General features: G+C 64.4%; 1 protein-coding gene across 2 annotated transcripts; it reads left to right on the top strand.

Moving 5' to 3' along the window:
• The first annotated feature begins 1,103 nt into the window (after positions 1 to 1,103).
• On the top strand, positions 1,104 to 14,414 carry KLF15 (Kruppel like factor 15). 2 transcript variants are annotated; one of them, XM_032648775.1, is made up of 3 exons: positions 1,104 to 1,273; positions 5,445 to 6,545; positions 13,317 to 14,414. In XM_032648775.1, the coding sequence occupies exons 2-3, from the start codon at positions 5,470 to 5,472 to the stop codon at positions 13,477 to 13,479; spliced, it is 1,239 nt and encodes a 412-aa protein (XP_032504666.1). In that variant the 5' UTR covers positions 1,104 to 1,273; positions 5,445 to 5,469; the 3' UTR covers positions 13,480 to 14,414. The 2 variants fall into 2 exon arrangements, with proteins under 2 accessions (XP_032504666.1, XP_032504667.1); XM_032648776.1 differs by lacking the exon at positions 1,104 to 1,273 and adding an exon at positions 2,575 to 4,221 and having other exon boundaries at positions 13,317 to 14,337.
• Positions 14,415 to 16,730: the final 2,316 nt, after the last annotated feature.

Raw genomic sequence — 16,730 nt, forward strand, 5'->3', positions numbered from 1 at the left:
ACCCTGGCCTGAGAGTGTGTGAGGAGCAAAGGACCAATGACAGGCGACAAGGCAGTGAGCTTGAACCCTCCAGACCTCTGTCTCTTCTATAGGAAAGGGTGAACTCCGTCTGTTCTGCGGCTTCTGGCCACGGCCTCCGTGAACGTTCAGGAAGTGCAGACAGCACCATTATCATCATCATCCTCAACGCTAGCGTCCTCCAAACCCACCGGCCAAGCCCCAGTTTGGCCCCTCGTGGTAGCAGGAGCTGCATCCCTGGCACTGCTATGTGCACGGGGACGGCCCCGGGATGCAGGATCCAGTGCCCGGCCTGTACTTAGGAGCCCAGACCCACAGCATTCCAGAGAGCCTGGACAGGTCCTGGCTATCAGTTCCGGTTCTAGCAGTGTCCTGGGGAGGAACGGAAACGCTCTCCGCCTCCCAAGCCAGGAAGGGAAAGGATGCAAGCTCCGTAGAAGGCGCTCTCTGCCCACCATCCTGGTTGCCCGGAAGATGCCTTCTCGGGGCAGACGGACGGGCTTGCTCACCCCTCCTCCCTCCTTACCAGCTGTGTGCTGGGAGGACCACGGCCTCAGAGTCCTTCTCTTCGTCTGTAAAATGTTGGCTGAGGATCCGACAGGTGTGGTTAAAGGGCGCGCTGGGTGAGCGGCACCCTCAGCTCACGTGTCTCCTGGGCCGCTCACTCTGCGCCTCGTGCTTCCTGTCCCCGAGGGGCTGCTGCGGACTCCAGCGAGCGCGCTCTCCCGAGGGAGCGGGAGGCTCACCTGGCCGGACACCCGCCCGCATCTCTGCAGCAGCGTCCCCGACAAGTCCTGGCTTTACCTGTTGGCCCGCTCGGGGTTGCAGGTGGGAGCCGGGGAGAGCGGGTCGGGCCGGGGCTGCCCCGCGGCGCCCACCCCGCGTGGGCCCTTCTCGGAGCCCCACGTTCTCACCCGGGCTAGAGCCTCGGGAACGGACACCGCGGCCGCCGCGAGTCCACTGCGAAGGGAGGGGGCCGGAGGGGGCGGGGCCGGGGCGCGTGACGCGCGGCGCGGGCCAATGGGGCGCGCGCCCGGGGCCGAGCCTCCTGCGAGCCTTCGCGGCGCCCGCCGCGTCACGTGAGCCCGGGAGTGAGCGCCGAGCGGGCGGCGGCGGCGGCGGGGGCTCCGCCGCAGCGACGCGGGCCGGGGCGACCAAGAGCGAGTGCAGGACGCGCGGCCGCCGCCCCCAGCGCAGCCCGCAGGGCCCCGGGACCGCCGGGCCTGGCCGCCGGCCGGCCGTGCGCCGAGTTCAGGTGGGAGCGGCGCGGCGAGGACGGACGCGAGTGGACCGGGCCTGGCGCGCAGGGGGCTGGCGGGGCGCAGGGGAGCTCGGGGGGCGCGGGCGGGCCTCTGCACGCCAGGCCGGGCGCCCGCACGTCTGTCCCAGGCTCTGCGTGAGCGTCGGAGGACATGTCGGAGGAGCGGGGTAGCCCCGCGCGGGGCCGGGGGCGGACAGGCTGGTGGGTCAGCGACCCCACGTGCCCACCGGCACTTTCCCCGCGCGGCTGGTCCGCTGCCTAGGCGCCTGGCCCCGCGTGTCCGTGCGCGTCTCGCGGGCCGGCCTCCCATATGGCGGGCGCGACGGGGCCTGCGGGCGGGCGCGCGGCGGGGAGGGGCGGAGGGGTTACTGTCGGTCACCGCAGCCGGCCCGCGGGAGGGGGCGCGGGCCGAGGGCTCGGTGCCCCGCGGGCGGCGCCCCAGGCTCCCCCTGCCCCCCTTTCCCACACACGCGGGGACACCACGCGGCTCCACGCGCGAGCGTGTCGCGGACGCCCCTCCCGGCTCTCACCACGGCCGGCACACGCAGTCACACGGCAGGAACTCGCACCCCCGCGCGGTTAGCGGAGCGGGGAAGCCACCCCGCTCGCCGCAGCGGTCCGCTCGCTCTCCCTCCCCTCGGTCGGCCCCCTGTGGACCTCCCCCCACCCCCGCTGTTTTCTGGCCCGGGTGACAAAATCCCCAAGTGCCTGAGCCCCTGAAATCACTTCCCCTCAAGGGCCGGGTGGCTCGTGGGGAGCCCCGCCGCCCCACAGGTGCGAGGACGCTGGGCTCGCGACTTTGGGGCCTGCGGGGCGGCGCGGGAGTGGAGACTCTTATTTTGAAGGGCGGCCCCCGCCCGCCGCCCCCGTGATTTTCACGCTGACCCAATGGAAGGCCCTTGGCCGGCGCTGGGCTTGTTATCAATTACATGTTGTTCCTGCAGCCGCTGTGTCCCCGGGAGGATAAACAGCAGGCCTGGCCGGGCCGGGGAGGGGCGGAGTCCGGAACAGGGCGTCCCTCCCCCTGCACGCAGCCTGCGTCTCTCGCCGTGCCACGTGCTGCTGTGTTTCAGGGCCGGCGCCCGGCGCCCCGCAGCCCCTACTGGGCTCTCAGTGCCTGCGTCCACCCAGGCCGATGAGCCCTGCGTTAGGACCCAGGCGGTCTGCTGCTGCTTCCCCCGCCCCCACCCCCCCCCCCCCCCACCCCGGCCCCAGCCCTTTCACTCAGTCAGCAAAGTTCTGCCAGGTCCTCTTTCAGACTCTGGGGTAACAGTCAGAACGGCTTATATTCTGGTGGGGAGGTAGACAGAAAATGAGGTACACAAATACATAACTAAGATAGTTTCAGGCAGTGGCGACTGTTAGGAAGACTGCGATGTGGGGTGGCGCAACCGAGGGTGGTCAGGGAGGTCCCACGGGGAGTGACTTATGAGCTGAGATCTAAATAAGGTACTCCCTCCTAGAGTGTTGGGGAAGAGGGGTCCACGGAGGGGAAACAGCCAGGGCCCTGGCCTGAGGCCGTGAAGCTGGTGAGCTCGGGGCACAGCCAGTGCGAGCGGGGCAGGTGGAGCTGAGGTCTGGGGCGGATGGGCAGGGTCCAGGTGCTGGGCTGCTGGGATGAGATTGGGTCCCATTTCCTTGGGAATCTATAAGTTTCCTCCTACCCAGCCCTACTCTACTTATTTATTTCCCCCTCTATTTCTTTGGTATCATTTAATCTGTGAATACCTCTGTTTATATCTCTAAAATGTAAGGCGTCCTTTGAAAAGTGTGTAGCAACCACAATACATCATCACAGTTAAAAATATTAACTGTAATTCCTTAATGTCCTGGAATATTCAGTTAGTGATCACATTTCAGGGGAGGGTTTCAAGGGCAGGAACACGGCCCAATCTGCCCCTTACCGCCTCAGTCCTGGTTCCAGGAAGGCTGGAGTCCCCGGATTCCTAAGCATCATAGCAGAGGGGCGGAAAGACCACATACTCACCCACTGAGGCTAACCCTGAAGGCTAGTCCTGGCGGGCATCTGCATGGACGCCTGCCCCTGTAGTGAGTGCTCAGCGTGTGTTAGCTCATTGGTGGTACAAAAACCCAGGAACTAGGCACAGTTGGCAGGATCCCCATCCAAAACATGGCACAGAGAGGTTGTGCCACCTGCCCAAGGTCACACAGCTGGTAAGTTGCAGAGGCAGGAGCTCAGCGTGGGCGACAGGGGAGAGGGGGGTCTCAGGCTGAGTGTGGACTCTGTTCTTCACATCATCTGGCATTTTCATTCCTTCTCAGCACCCGATTTGGTGAATGGTGTATGTTTTTAAACTCCCAGTTTTAAATGCTTAGCTGAATATTTAAAACCAAAAGGCCAAACGTTCTCCTGTAAAACTGCCCTGGGTGCAAACTCGTCACCTTGCCTTAGCTTCCTGGACACGGTCATCAGAGCATGGAACAGATGGGAAAATGAGGTTTGGGAGAGCGAGGCCTTGCCCAAGGTCACTAATGATGACCTGGCTCTGGGAGGTCCCTGCCCCTGTTTGGGCCTGTTGACCGTTGGGCAGTGCTGGGTGCCAGGTGCAGGACTGGTGCTCGAGACAGAGCAAGGGGGTGGGTGCAGACGTGATGCCAGGCAGCAGAGACTCTCTGGCTTTGGGTGCAGAACACCCTTTCCTCAACCTCAGCAAACACCCCGCTATGGTCACTGGGTGGGGACAAAGGTCCGCAGAGGTGGCCCTGTCACAGCCAGACACTGTTGACTCTCCTTGGACACCGGACCCAGCATGGCCTTCAGCTTCCCCCTCTCCTCTCTGCTGACGTTCTCTGAGCCCCTCCTGGGCACCAGCTGCCTCACCAGGAGCTGGGGACACAGCCGCGACCCAACGGCCCAGCCTGCCCTCATGGAGCCCCTGGTCCAGTAGGGAGACGGGCGTGAGCTGGGCCTTCCTGAGGTGGTGAGTGATCCACGGGGTGCAGCCCAAGGGGTCTTATTTTCCATGCAGCAGGCAGTTGTGAAGTCAAAGGAGATAATAGCTGGGCTCTGGGACCTGGGTGCCTTTTGCTCCCTCGGGCTACCGCCACAGGGCATGGCCCTCGCACCGCTAGGAAAGCCCCGGGGAAGGTGCCGGCCCAGTTGAGAGCGTTTTGTGAAGGCCTGTCCCTGCCTTCCCTGATTCACAGAGCAGGCAGCTGAGACGGGAGGGGTCCAAGAACTGGAGGGTGGGGGGCTGTCCCCCTTCAGATGGGGAAACAGCCCGTGAGGGCGTCTAATTTTTTGCCTCCAACTAGACTTGCCTGATTAAAATACAAACTGCCCAGTTATATTTGCATCTCAGATGAAATAATTCTTTAATATAAGCCTGCCCCATCTCACGTTTGGACACACATATTAAAAGTTGTTCAGGGCTTCCCTGGTGGTGCAGCGGTTGAGAGTCCGCCTGCCGAAGCAGGGGACACGGGTTCGTGCCCCGGTCCGGGAAGATCCCACATGCCGCGGAGCGGCTGGGCCCGTGAGCCATGGCCGCTGAGCCTGCGCGTCCAGAGCCTGTGCTCCGCAGCGGGAGAGGCCACAACAGTGAGAGGCCTGCGTACAGCAAAAAAAAAAAAAAGGTGCTCATTCTTTAGAATCTGAGTTTCAGGTTTAACTGGGTGGCCTTTATTTTTATTTGCTTAATCTGGAAACACTACCCAAGCTGCAGCAGCACGGGGTCAGAGGGCAGGTGGCCATTCTCCTGCCCCCTCCAGTGATTCTGCAAGAATGAGGCTGAGGTCGGTTGTCCTTGGGATGGCAGTGACTCTGCTCAGCTGGACGGGGGTGCCGCCTGGCTGTTCGGGGTGCCGAGGGCCTCCTCACACGCTCACCCTCTCCCTCCCGTGCACTCACACCCAGTCACTTGCAGACACACGCATGTTCCTTCCCAGAATTGTTCTGGAAAATCTCTGTGCAACCACAAGAGCCGGGTTGTGCAATGGGCTTGGAGAGCACTTTTGCAAACAGGTGGTGCAATTTCAGAAAACACTCTTGCAGACAGAGTTCTCCCGTGAGCCAGGATGGACGCAGGACCCAGACGTTCGGCAGTGGGCGGCTGTGGCTGGCCACAGAGTGGGGTCAGGCGCCCCCAAGGTGGCGGGTGAGCGCGCTGCCCTCCTGACTGGGCCTCCTCCTTCCTCTCCGCAGCCACCCCCGGCACGGCTAGGCCAGCATGGTGGACCACTTGCTTCCAGTGGACGAGACCTTCTCGTCGCTGAAGTACCCCGTTGGTTACCTGGGTGACAGGCTGGCCGGCGGACGGGCATACCACATGCTGCCCTCGCCCCTCTCGGAGGACGACAGTGACGCCTCCAGCCTCTGTTCCTGTGCCAGCCCTGACTCGCAAGCCCTTTGCTCCTGCTACAGCGGCGGCCCCGGGGCCGAGGGCCAGGACAGCATCTTGGACTTCCTGCTGTCCCAGGCCACGCTGGGCAGCGGCGGCGGTGGTGGCAGCGCTGGGGCCAACGGCGGCCCCATGGCCTGGGGGACCTGGCGGAAAGCACCGGCACCTGTGAAGGGGGAGCATTTCTCCTTCCCCGAGTTTCCTGTGGGAGACCCCGATGACGTCCCGAGGCCCTTCCAGCCCACCCTGGAGGAGATCGAAGAGTTTCTGGAGGAGAACATGGAGCCAGGGGTGAAGGAGGCCCCAGAAAGCAACAGCAAGGACTTGGAGGCCCGCGGCCAGCTCTCCGCCGGGCTACACAGGAGCCACCTCCATCCTGGGGCCAGCGGGAGAGAGCGCTGTACCCCCCCGCCGGGAGCTGGTGTGGGCGGCAGCCAGAGCGCGGGTGGGGGTCCCGCCCCCGACGGCCCCATCCCCGTGCTGCTGCAGATCCAGCCGGTTCAGGTGAAGCAGGAATCTGGCACCGAGCCCGTCTCCCCCGGGCAGGCCGCTGAGAGCGTCAAGGTGGCCCAGCTCCTGGTCAACATCCAGGGGCAAACCTTCACGCTGGTGCCCCAGGCGGTGCCCTCCTCCAGCTTGAACCTGCCCTCCAAGTTTGTGCGCATCGCCCCTGTGCCCATCGCCGCCAAGCCCATTGGGTCGGGACCCCTGGGGCCCGGCTCCGCCGGCCTCCTCATGGGCCAGAAGTTCCCCAAGAACCCGGCGGCAGAACTCATCAAAATGCACAAGTGTACTTTCCCCGGCTGCAGCAAGATGTACACCAAAAGCAGCCACCTCAAGGCCCACCTGCGCCGGCACACGGGGGAGAAGCCCTTCGCCTGCACCTGGCCGGGCTGCGGCTGGAGGTCAGTATGGCGGTGGCAGGCCGGGCGTCTCCATGCTCCCGGGGGTGCTGCCGAGGCCACCTTCCCCACCCTTAGATAAGGCTGCTTAGGAAGGGGAGAGAGGGGTGGGCAGGGGCAGGGCCAGAGCTGGCACACCGCCCAGAGGTTTTCTTGTGCCTCCAGATCCCCGGTGTGCAGTCTCACGGTGACCAGGTGAGGCTGCGCCCGTGCTGGAGGAGAGGGGCTGGGCCACACGGAAGGGCTCTCGTGGGAGTGACGGGGCAGCTCAGCATAGCGCAGGGCGGCTGCAGCCGTGCGCACCGCTCCTCGTGCCTCAGGGTGCCCCCAAGGGTAAGTACCACCCTTACTCTCCTTTACGGCTGAGTAAGCAGAGGCTCAGAGCAGCTAAGTAACTTGCCCAAGGGCGCGCCACTTTACAGAAGGGACTTGAAGCCAGGCGTCAGATTAGAGAAGTCACAGCCGGACCAGAGGCGCCAGCTGTCTTTACAGGGTCCTGGGGCACCTAGGCTGTGCTCCGCACGGGGTGCCTGGCGGTGGGTTTGGGAAGCCAGAAAGGCCAAGGGAGAGCGAGGACCAGGCGAGGGGTGCTGCACCGAGGGCGGGAGACTCCTTCCAGGCTCTCGACTCTGTGGCACCGTGGGGGAAACGAGCTCTCCAAGGGGTAGGGGTGGGGGCTTGCCCAGGGTTCCCCAGCCCACGGGAGGCCGAGCTGGGCGGCACCCTGTGGCTCTCCCCCAGGCCCCCGGGGGGCCCACCTTCTCGGAGGGCACGTCCACCTTTTCCTGGAGCTCAGGCAGCAGGTCCGGAGCCGACACGCTCAGGGCTGCCCCCGGCGGCTCTCCCCTGTTTAGGACACCCTCCCTGCAGGAAGCTGGCTTGCCCAGGAGGTGCGTGTGCTGCCGACACAGTCTGGGTCTTGGCTGGTGGGGCTTCCGTGTGTGCGTGTGTGGGTGTGTGTGTAACAACAGGCACGCTCTTCCGTGTGCAGAACCGGACCTCACGAGGGGCGTGTGGCTGTGTACGGGCTCGTGTGTGGACCTTGCCATCTCCACGGGGGTCTCTGCCGCGTGACCTAATGTGATGGTGTGTGTGCGCGTGGCACGTTTGTACCCTGGGCGTGTGTGTGCGTGGGTGCGCGCAGCACACGGGGGACAGTTTGCAGCTTTTGTTTCCTGCTGGGATCTCATCTGAGAGCACCTGAGAGTTGGCCCCCTGGGCAGAGGTGCTGGCCGCAGAGTCCCGGCTGGCCAAGGCTGTGGCGTGGCTGGGAGCTGTGACCTCAGTGTTGGATGTGATGCTGGCGGCCCCTCGCCATGGAGTGCTGAGCTGGCCAGAGAAGGGGCTTTTCCAAAGGCGCCCACAGACCTGAGGGCTTCTTCCAGAGCCCCAGCCCCAGCCCCGCGGGCCTCCCGCCTCCCGGCCGGGTGTGCTTACAGGGCAGCTTGTGGGGCCTGTGGGCTGGCGGGGTGCCATGTTCAGTGGTCAGACTCGGGGCCGTGCAGGGGCTCAGCTGCAGGAGAGGGCGTCCTGACTCCCGGGGTGGGGCAGCTGGTGGCGAAGGTCGGAGCCCCAGCCCCGATCTGCCGCTCCCACCGTTGCCCTCCAGTGGTCCCCTGGGTGAGCCTCCGTCTCCCATCTGGAAAGTGAGGACTTGCTCCCTGCCACTGCCTGCCAGGGCTGTGCGTGCAGGGGTGCACAGCAGCGCCCCTTCCCAGGCGTTGTGCGGTCGCTCTCATATGAGGTCAGAGTGTGAGAAGGACCCGGAAGGGGCTCGGCCCGGCTTCCACGTGGGCGGCACTCCGGGTCGGAGGCGCCCAAGACTCACAGGCCTCGGCCTGCATTCTCCTCGTGGCGGGGCTAGGCTGTGGAGACGTGGGGCAGCCTCACGTTCCCAGCCACTGTCCCCAGCCACTGCTGACTGTTAGGAAGGGGCCCCTCCGCTCAGAGTGAGGCTGGGTGGAGCCGCAGGGCGGCAAGGTGTGGTCTTGGTCAAGGCCACCCGCCGGCCCGCTTCCCCAGGAGGAGAGGACCTGTGCCCTTCTGGGCTGCCCCAGAGAGCAGACGGAACACTCGGCCCACAGTGCTTTACAGGGGGGCAGACTCAGCCCCGGCACGGTGGCCTCAGAGGGACTGAGTTCCCCATGGGAGGAGCTGTATGGTGGGGACTCAGCTCTGCCACTGTCTGAGCCCTTGCACGGGTCTTGCCCAGGGCCCCCTTGGCAGGGGCAGGCATGGTGGGTGCCTGGCACAGTGAGATCTCCCCGGACGCCCCTGGGAGCCGTCCCTGCCGTCAGCCACTCCTGGAGCTTCTCCCAGGTCTGGGTCTGGCCTTCATGGTGTCACATGTGGCAGACGCACTGCCTGGCCGGGAACTGAGGGCGCCCGCCCCTTGGAAGGGCTGTTTCTCCCCGGTTGGTCTTCAGGGATCCTGAACCCCTGGGAATGTGCACGTGACGTGAGTGTCCCTTAAATATGCTCATAGCCTCCAGCTGAGGGACAGAGGTGGAGGGAGTCCTTCCAGCAGTTGGGTGGGAGGATAGATGGGCTTTGGGGCAGCTCCGTCGGGACAGGACAGGGGATAACATGACAGCCACCAGCTCACAAGCACTCACGGAATGCCAGGCACTGTTCTAAGACTCTCAGAGGTGGAATTCCCTCCACAGATCCCCATACTTTGCTTGCATACTTCCTTCCACGGGGGTCTCATTACCTACCCTGGCCTTTAGGCCTACTTTGGTACACTCAGATTCCTGTCCAAACTCCTCATTCTGGCCCACGGGCACACACGGTCTGCTCACCAGCCTCCCCTCCGCAGCGCAGGCGTGCTCGGCCCTCTCTGTGCCCCATGTCTCCGGGGGTCTCCTTCAGTGGTAGCTGTCGTCAGTCTTGCGATGGTTCTGGCTTTGTCCTTCCCATGTCACGGGCTCTTTGAGGCCTCCCAACAGCCCCGTGATGTGTCGGCACCATCACATTTTACACAGGGGGACGCTGAAGCCCAGAATGATCAAGTCACGTGCCCGCCGGGACAGAGCACGACCCACCCACGCTGTGGCCAGCACAGTTCTCCCACATGCAGCCCCAGGCCCTCACCCTCTCCCTGGGCACCTACTGTCAGTCGTGGTGGCAGGTGTCCCATCTCTTCCCCAAGGCCGTCAGCTGCCGGGCATCAGCGTATGGGCCGGGAGAACAGAGCGGAGGGGTGACAACAGCGAAACCAAAGCGCCTGACGTGCTTAGAAGGCTCCGTAGTCGTGGCAAGTCCACGAGCAGGCATCAGCCTGTCGTCCCATTTTAGAGAGGGGGAAATTGTGGCCAGAGCGGTTCCGGAAGTTGTCCACTGTCACACAGCTGGCACGCGGCAGAGCCAGGCCCTCAGCCCGCCTGTAGCTTCAGGATGTCTCTGCAGCCCCCTCCACACCTCCAGAGGGGGGTGGACCTCGCCCTGAGCCAGGCCTGCCCTCCGTGTGGGGAGCTCACCACCCCCAGACCCCTGCCTTCTTCCTGGTGGTCTTGGCGAGCAGTTGACCCTTCCTCCTCTGGGGCTGGTTCTGGCCGTGGCGTCGTGTCCTGTGCCCTGCCCTGCACACCTTTGGGCCGTGAACGGCGTCCCCCAAGGTCATCACTGGCCCAGGTCACCAACCGCCCCTTCCTGCGGTGTCTGGTCCTGAGCCCAGTACGCCCTCTTCTTTCCCCGTAGTGGCCTGGTTCCGGCGCCCTGGAAGGGGCTGGGGCCAGACTGTCCCTATTTGGATCTCACCGTCCAGGAAGAGCCGTTTGCCGCCTTCCCAGAGATTTCCTTGCTTCACTCCCGGACGCAGTTCCATGCAGCGGGAAGGCCTGTTCCATCCACAGAGCGTGCCCTCCTGCCGCAGCTAATAGGGATACTAACGGCGTCCAGCAGCCCCACGTGGCGGGAGGCCCCAGAAGGAGGCTGGCAGGCTGAGGCTGCAGAGCCAGGGACAGCATCCGAAGCTGCGGCCCCGCTGCCACGACCCTTCCCTGCAGTCGCAGAGCCCGAGTGCTGTCGGGCAGGTCGCGCACTGCATGACCCTGGGGCACCGTTCCCACCGCAGCCCTTAGCCTGACCGTTCACAGCGGTGGCTTCCTGGCTGACGGAGGGGCGGCTCCGGAGGGTCCTCTGGACCCCTGTGCTTCCTTGTCCTGCACCCCAGCAGCACCGATCATGGTCGTGACTCACGAGGGCCCAGCTCACAGCCGTCAAGCGATCGCCCTCCGCGCTCCTGGCCTCTGCACCTTCGCGGTCCTTGCGGCCAGTCTGCCCCTCCCTGTGTCCAGGAGGAGCAGCCTCAGAGAGCTTGGTGACGTGCCCGGGTGGTCCAGGCAGTAGGTAGCAGAGCTTCCTGCCCACCTGGCCCCTTCCCGTGACGGCTGCCATATGGGAGAAAGTGGTGAGGGGGTGCGGCGGGGGTCTTCTCAGGGCCCCCATGCTACCGGGAGAGGAGGGGGTGTGTGTCTGGGAACAGCTCTTCTCAGGCCTGGATGTCCCTCGGCTACCTGCCCCTCCCAGGCATCCCCTGATGAGAGGCCGCTGTGGCCGTTGTGCCACCACTTCGGCCTCTGAGACAAGTCCTGGGAGGTGGGCAGGAATCCCAAGGACCTCACTGGACGAGAGAGGACGGACTCTGAGGTCCAGGACAGGTGGCGAGTTTGCTCAGGGCCACGCAGGCTCGCCGTTGCGGGGGGGGGGGAGGCGGGCCCTGAGCCATCTGGCCACCCCACCGGCTCTGGGACCCCAGCAAGCCCCTCGTCCCCTTCGAGCCCTCGCTGTGCTGGCGTCGGTCCAGGGAGGCCGGTCCCGCCTCCCTGACCGGGAGGGTGCGGCTGACCCCGCGCCTCGTGCCTGGCGGACGCGTTGTTGGAGCCTTCGCCTGGGGCAGGCCTGGCTCCGCTGGGGGCAGGTGGCCCGGGCTCTGACGGCCAGGAGCCTTGATGCCGCGTCCCGCCTGCACGGGGCTGAAATGGCACACGCCGCCTGGCGCGGCTCTGTGGAGGAGGCCAGGCCTTCTGCGGGGAGCAGGGCATGCAGGGCGCTGTGCAGGACCTTCGCTCTGGCCTCGGCTGCTCTGTCACTGGTGACCCTGGATCAGGGACTCATCACTCTGAGCCTCAGTTTCCTCACTTGGCAGACGGGCCAGTTCCTTATTGGCAAAGGTAGCCGAGAGCACTGCTCTCTGCCTGCCCCGGTTGGCTCCCTGGGATGGGAGGCGGAGCGCCAGCCTCCAAGCACAGAAGCCTGGCCGCGTCGCGCCGTGGGGCAGGGCCCTGGCACCGGAGGGGCTGAGGGACGCCGGGCCGGGCTCCCCATCTGGTGCTGAGGCCCTCCTGCCCCCCACCTGAGCCTTCCCTGGGCTTGTGCTGCTGGACCGTCCTGGCCCTCAGCAGGCTGTGGGACCAAGGCTTCCACACACAGGGTCAGGCCCGAGGTGGGCCGCCAGCCCCGGCCTGGGCTGGGCGGGGGACAGCGGCTCCGGGCCACCACGTCACCTACCTCACGCGTGGCCCACGGACAGGGCTGTGGGGCCGGGTGCTCCTGTTCACGTGTCCTTACGTGTGCACGTGTTCACGTATCCATCTTTGTGTGCACACGTGTACACGAGTGCATGCACCTGTGTTCGTGGTGTGCATACGTGTGGCATGTATGTGTACGCAGTGTGCGTGTGTGTTCTGGGGCAGGAGAGGACTGACTGACAGCTTCTACGCTCCCAAGGGCGCCGCCGTGTCCGCTCTTTCGCATAAGTGCGTGTACTGGACACCTACCATGCGCTGGGCACTGGGCCGGCCATGGCGTGTATGTCTTTCCTCATGGAGCTGACGGTCTAGTGGCACAGACTGACATTCATCAAAAAGTTGAAAACTGAAGTTGCAACAGTGGCCAGGGCCAGAAAAGAGAAGTGCCCAGTGCCATGGGAGCTGAGGATGGGATGCAGTCCTGGAGGGCTTTCCTGAGGAAGTGACATTTGAGCTGAGCTCTAAGGGATGGATCGGAGGGAAGAGCATTCCAGACAGGGAACAGTACAACAGTACGTGCATATGGCCTGGGGTGAGAGAGGCCAAGGGCAGGTCGTGCAGGCAGAGCACAGAGGAGGAGAGCGTGTGTAGGGAGAGTGGGGTCTCACTGCCCGGCCCAGGGTCGGGAGTGGGGAGAGCCTGGAGTACCTGAAGTCAGTGACAACAGCTAAGCCCTGTGGTCAGCTCGGGTCCCCTAGCAGCTGCTTCTCCCCAGTGGCCTCTGGGCTCCCACGCTGGTGGGGGCCACAATAGGGAGGCTGCAGGGGAACCATTTAAACCCTCAGGAACGCCTCGCAGGGGTGCAGTTTTGCTTGGGGACATCTCAGGGGGCCCAGCTTTTAGGAAAGTAGGGTCCAGGGGTCGTGGGGGCCAAGTCTGAGGGCCCTTCCTCTTCCATGGCGGAAGCAACAGAGGAGCTGGGAGCTCCCTGCAGGGCTGGGCAGGGGCCTCGCCCCCGGGCCTGTCTCCTCTCGCAGGGGAGGGCTGCCCGTGCGGACACTCACAGGAGCCCCAAGTTCTGGTGTAAGGGGGGCTTGAGGTGCACCTGCAGTCGGGGGCCTGTGGGGTCACCAGCGGCCCTCAGGCCCCAGCACGGGCACAGGCCTGCTGTCGGCTGCTCTCGCCTCCCTGGAGGGGCCGGAGGGGCAGCGGGGGAGGGGGGGACAGCAACCCTCCCAGCGGACCCCGAGCGCTCCGGCCCGGGGTCTGCAGTGGCGCGGCCACTCACCGCCCTGTCCCACAGGTTCTCGCGCTCGGACGAGCTGTCCCGGCACCGGCGCTCGCACTCGGGCGTGAAGCCCTACCAGTGCCCCGTGTGCGAGAAGAAGTTCGCGCGCAGCGACCACCTGTCCAAGCACGTCAAGGTGCACCGCTTCCCCCGCAGCAGCCGTGCGCCTCGGCCCTGACCCTGCCTGGGCCGGAGCCGCCCGACCACCTGCCCCACCCGGTACTTTGTAGCAACAAGTTATTGGCCTCCTTCAGAGGGACTTGTCGTCTTCCAGGCCACCTTCTGGAGCCCGGGGATGCGGACCCAGGCCTCCACCCGCCCCCGCCTGGGGGGGCCCGAAGGCGGCCTGGGGGCCCTAGTGCCTTCCTGCGGCCCGGCCCCTCTCCCGCTGGGCTCCCCGCCTGGGCCAGGGCTAGCACTTGATTGCTGGGGACGAAGACGTGTGCAGTTTCGAAATGTCAGTTCCCGGAGGGAGCCGTGCTGGGAAGAAGGAAGTAGGCCAGACGTCCGGGGCTGCAATGGAGTGTGAGCGTGGCTTTGTCCGAGATGCCTCCCTTGGCCTGACCCCTGGAGGCTACGGTGGGGCGTCAGGGGTGCAGGACCTGGCCTCCGGGTGGATGTGGGATTGGGTGACAAGCCCCCTCTCGGCGAGGTGGCAGTGCATGTGCTTGAGTTAAATGTGCAGGGCAGACGGACAGATGCAGGTCTGCCCCAGGGCAATGGTACCGGTGTGGCTCAGCCCCTCATCCTGTTTCCAGACAAATCCAGACGGCAGCCTCCAGGGTCACCTTCAAGAGGAGAGAGGAGCCGCTGCATTGCGTGTGGAAGAGCTAGATAGAGCCTCCCAAAACCCTGATTTAGAAATGCATTCCTTATTTTGTCTAGAAATTAATATCAAATGAACTAGCTTGTTTTGAGAGGTTTATTTCACATCCTATGAATGTATGTAAATAAAATGTACATAGGTGCATCTACATAAAATCTTTTAATAACATGTCAACATTGTGTAAATTTGAAATAAAATCTATAAAGCTGGTGTACATATGTTACAATTATATATATTTTCTTTGGTCCTTCATAAAAATATATTTACTTTGCCAATAAAAAGAAAAAAGACCTTGATACCTGTGGCATTCGTGTGCTGCTTTCCTCTGCTCTGCCAGGAACGGGCGTGATTTGGGGGCTGAGTCTCCGTGTCTGCATCCGCAGCACTCGGGGGACCGTGGTGTGTACCCGGAGGGATACAAAGGCTCCTTGGGTGTCCAGCCCCTGGTCCAGCAGTGCAGGGTCCCCACAGCCCCACTTCCACACGATGGGCTGGGCCTCTGCTCGTTCTGGTTTCCTGGAGGGCTGCCTCCCTTCCACAGACCCACGGCCGCCCCATCCCAGCATCGCTGTGGGAAGAGACCGCAGGCCAGGTCCAGCGCACAGGGCCACCGCTCCCCTGAGTCCCTGTCTGAGACCCTGGCTTGGCACGTCCCACCTTGTGTGCGGTGCACTGAGCCTGTATCGTGCACTTACCGTGTGCACCGTGGCGGGGGTGTGGAGCAGACCGTTTCCCCCCGCGAACCCCTCCAGGAGATGGCACGTCACGTCCACTTGCGATTTCTGAACCGATCAGGAGTCTTGACCGGGCGGAGGCGGACGCTGGAGGTGGGGGGCGCGTGGAGGGGGGGATGGCCAGTGCATGGGGTTAGGCTGCCGCCTCGACGCAGCCCAGCTGCTCCGAGCTCCAGGGAGACAAGGTTGAGGCCTGGACCCATCTGCACGCCCTGGCGGGCTGGGAGCAGGGCCAGCGGGGACCAGAGAGCAAGGAGGGGCCGAGAGCTAGCGAGGAGAGGCAGGGCAGCCCCATTGGGCACCGCAGCGAGAGGGCTGCCCAGTTCTCTGTCCCCACGACGTGGAGGCCGTCCTTTCCCGGGGCCTGAGGCACGTCGGGCAGGGGGCTCTCAGTGACACCCTCGGACCTGGAGCAGGTGGCGAAGCTCCGTGGGTTTGCAGCGGAGAGGTGGAGCGAGGCGTGTGCGTGTGTACGCGTGAATGTCTGCACGGGTACTCTGTGCGTCTACTGAGGTGGAGGCCATCGTCCCCGCTGACCTGGGAACCTCTCGCTACAGCTGTCTTTCCTGTCGGTGGAGCTGGCAGGTGTGCCCAGCACAGCACAGGGCATCTGAGAATGGGCACCCCCATCCCGACTGGCCCTGGTCGTGGGGAAAGGACTCGGCCTTGTGACCTCTGCCCTTTGACCCTGACCGGACGTACTCTCTGTGGCCAAACATGCTCTGGGGAAGTGAGGCATTGATTTCCAGGTGCATTAACGTAGAGCTTTCTTCATCCATAAAGAAGCAGTGGAGCCTAGATAAGAGGGCCACGGGCCACCGGGATGGTCACATTGGAGGAGCCCGTGAGCGCACAGATGTGTGGGGCTGGGCGCTGACCCGGGACACCGCTCACCTGCTCTCGGTGTCTGTCCCCAACAGCCACCCACTCAGAGCCGCGGTCCCCCGGCTGGCCCTCTGTCCGGGCCAAAGCCAGGCTGGCCGTGTGTGCCAGGTGGTGAAGCCATCCCCCTCTGCCTGGGCTCCAGACCCCCTTGGGCGTCTGCGCTGGTCAGGCGCGCGGAGGGAAGGGGCGGCGGTGACGAGGACCACCTCTTGACCCTCGCCCACCCTCTGGGGGAGTTTCTTGAGCCTCTTGACCCCGCGGAACGGGCGTGACAGCCCCAGGCGGCAGCCTGGTGCTGACTGAACAGCCGCGAAGACCCTTTCCAGGGCGTGAGCCTGAGTCTTGGCCGGACGGAGGGCCGGGAGCCGGGCCTCAGTTGTCCTGTGCCGGGGCCCCTGACAGCGCCACAGAGTCCAGAGCGCTGTGGAGGCCCCTGGCTCGGCCACCTGTGGGAGACCCCCGCCACCACCTTTGTCACCCTTTGTGACTTGTGTGGCCGGAAGAGGAGTGTTTTTCTTGGCCTGCAGGCCCAGTGTGCCCACAACAGTGCGTAATAGGAATCTGGAAGATTGCGGAGCAGAGAGCCAGCCTGAGCAGCCCGGCACCGCCCGGCCCTGCACGGGGCCACCCCGCACAGCGGGCAGAGGCCGGGGAGGCACATCTCCGGAGACCGTGCCAGGCGGCGTGGGCTGGGCTGCCGTAACAAAGGAACCCCAGCACCACGGAAGCGTATTTTTCTCCGTTGAAACAGCCCTGAGGCTCCCGGGCACCTTCTTCGTTGCCCTCGAGCCTGGCGCCCCGGGGGCCCCGCGCCCGCCCGCAAAGAGCAGTCCAGGGCTTGTGCTCCCCCCACACAGCACAGGCCTGTCCACTGATGTCCCCTCGGCCAGGATTAATCACACAGCCTCATTCGCTGCAAGGAAAGCTGGACAACACAGCCTTAATCTGGCAGGTTCTGAGCACAGCTAAATTTGGGGCTTCCAT

This window comes from Phocoena sinus, chromosome 11 (assembly GCF_008692025.1).
Source record: "Phocoena sinus isolate mPhoSin1 chromosome 11, mPhoSin1.pri, whole genome shotgun sequence".
Classification (NCBI taxonomy): Eukaryota; Metazoa; Chordata; class Mammalia; order Artiodactyla; family Phocoenidae; genus Phocoena; species Phocoena sinus.

What these genes read in the sequence shown, in the direction of transcription:
- KLF15 (XM_032648775.1), top strand. Translation starts at nt 5,470, where the DNA reads ATGGTGGACCACTTGCTTCCAGTGGACGAGACCTTCTCGTCGCTGAAG. An exon ending in TGGCCGGGCTGCGGCTGGAG is followed by an intron (nt 6,546 to 13,316) that starts GTCAGTATGGCG and finishes CCTGTCCCACAG; the next exon opens with GTTCTCGCGCTCGGACGAGC.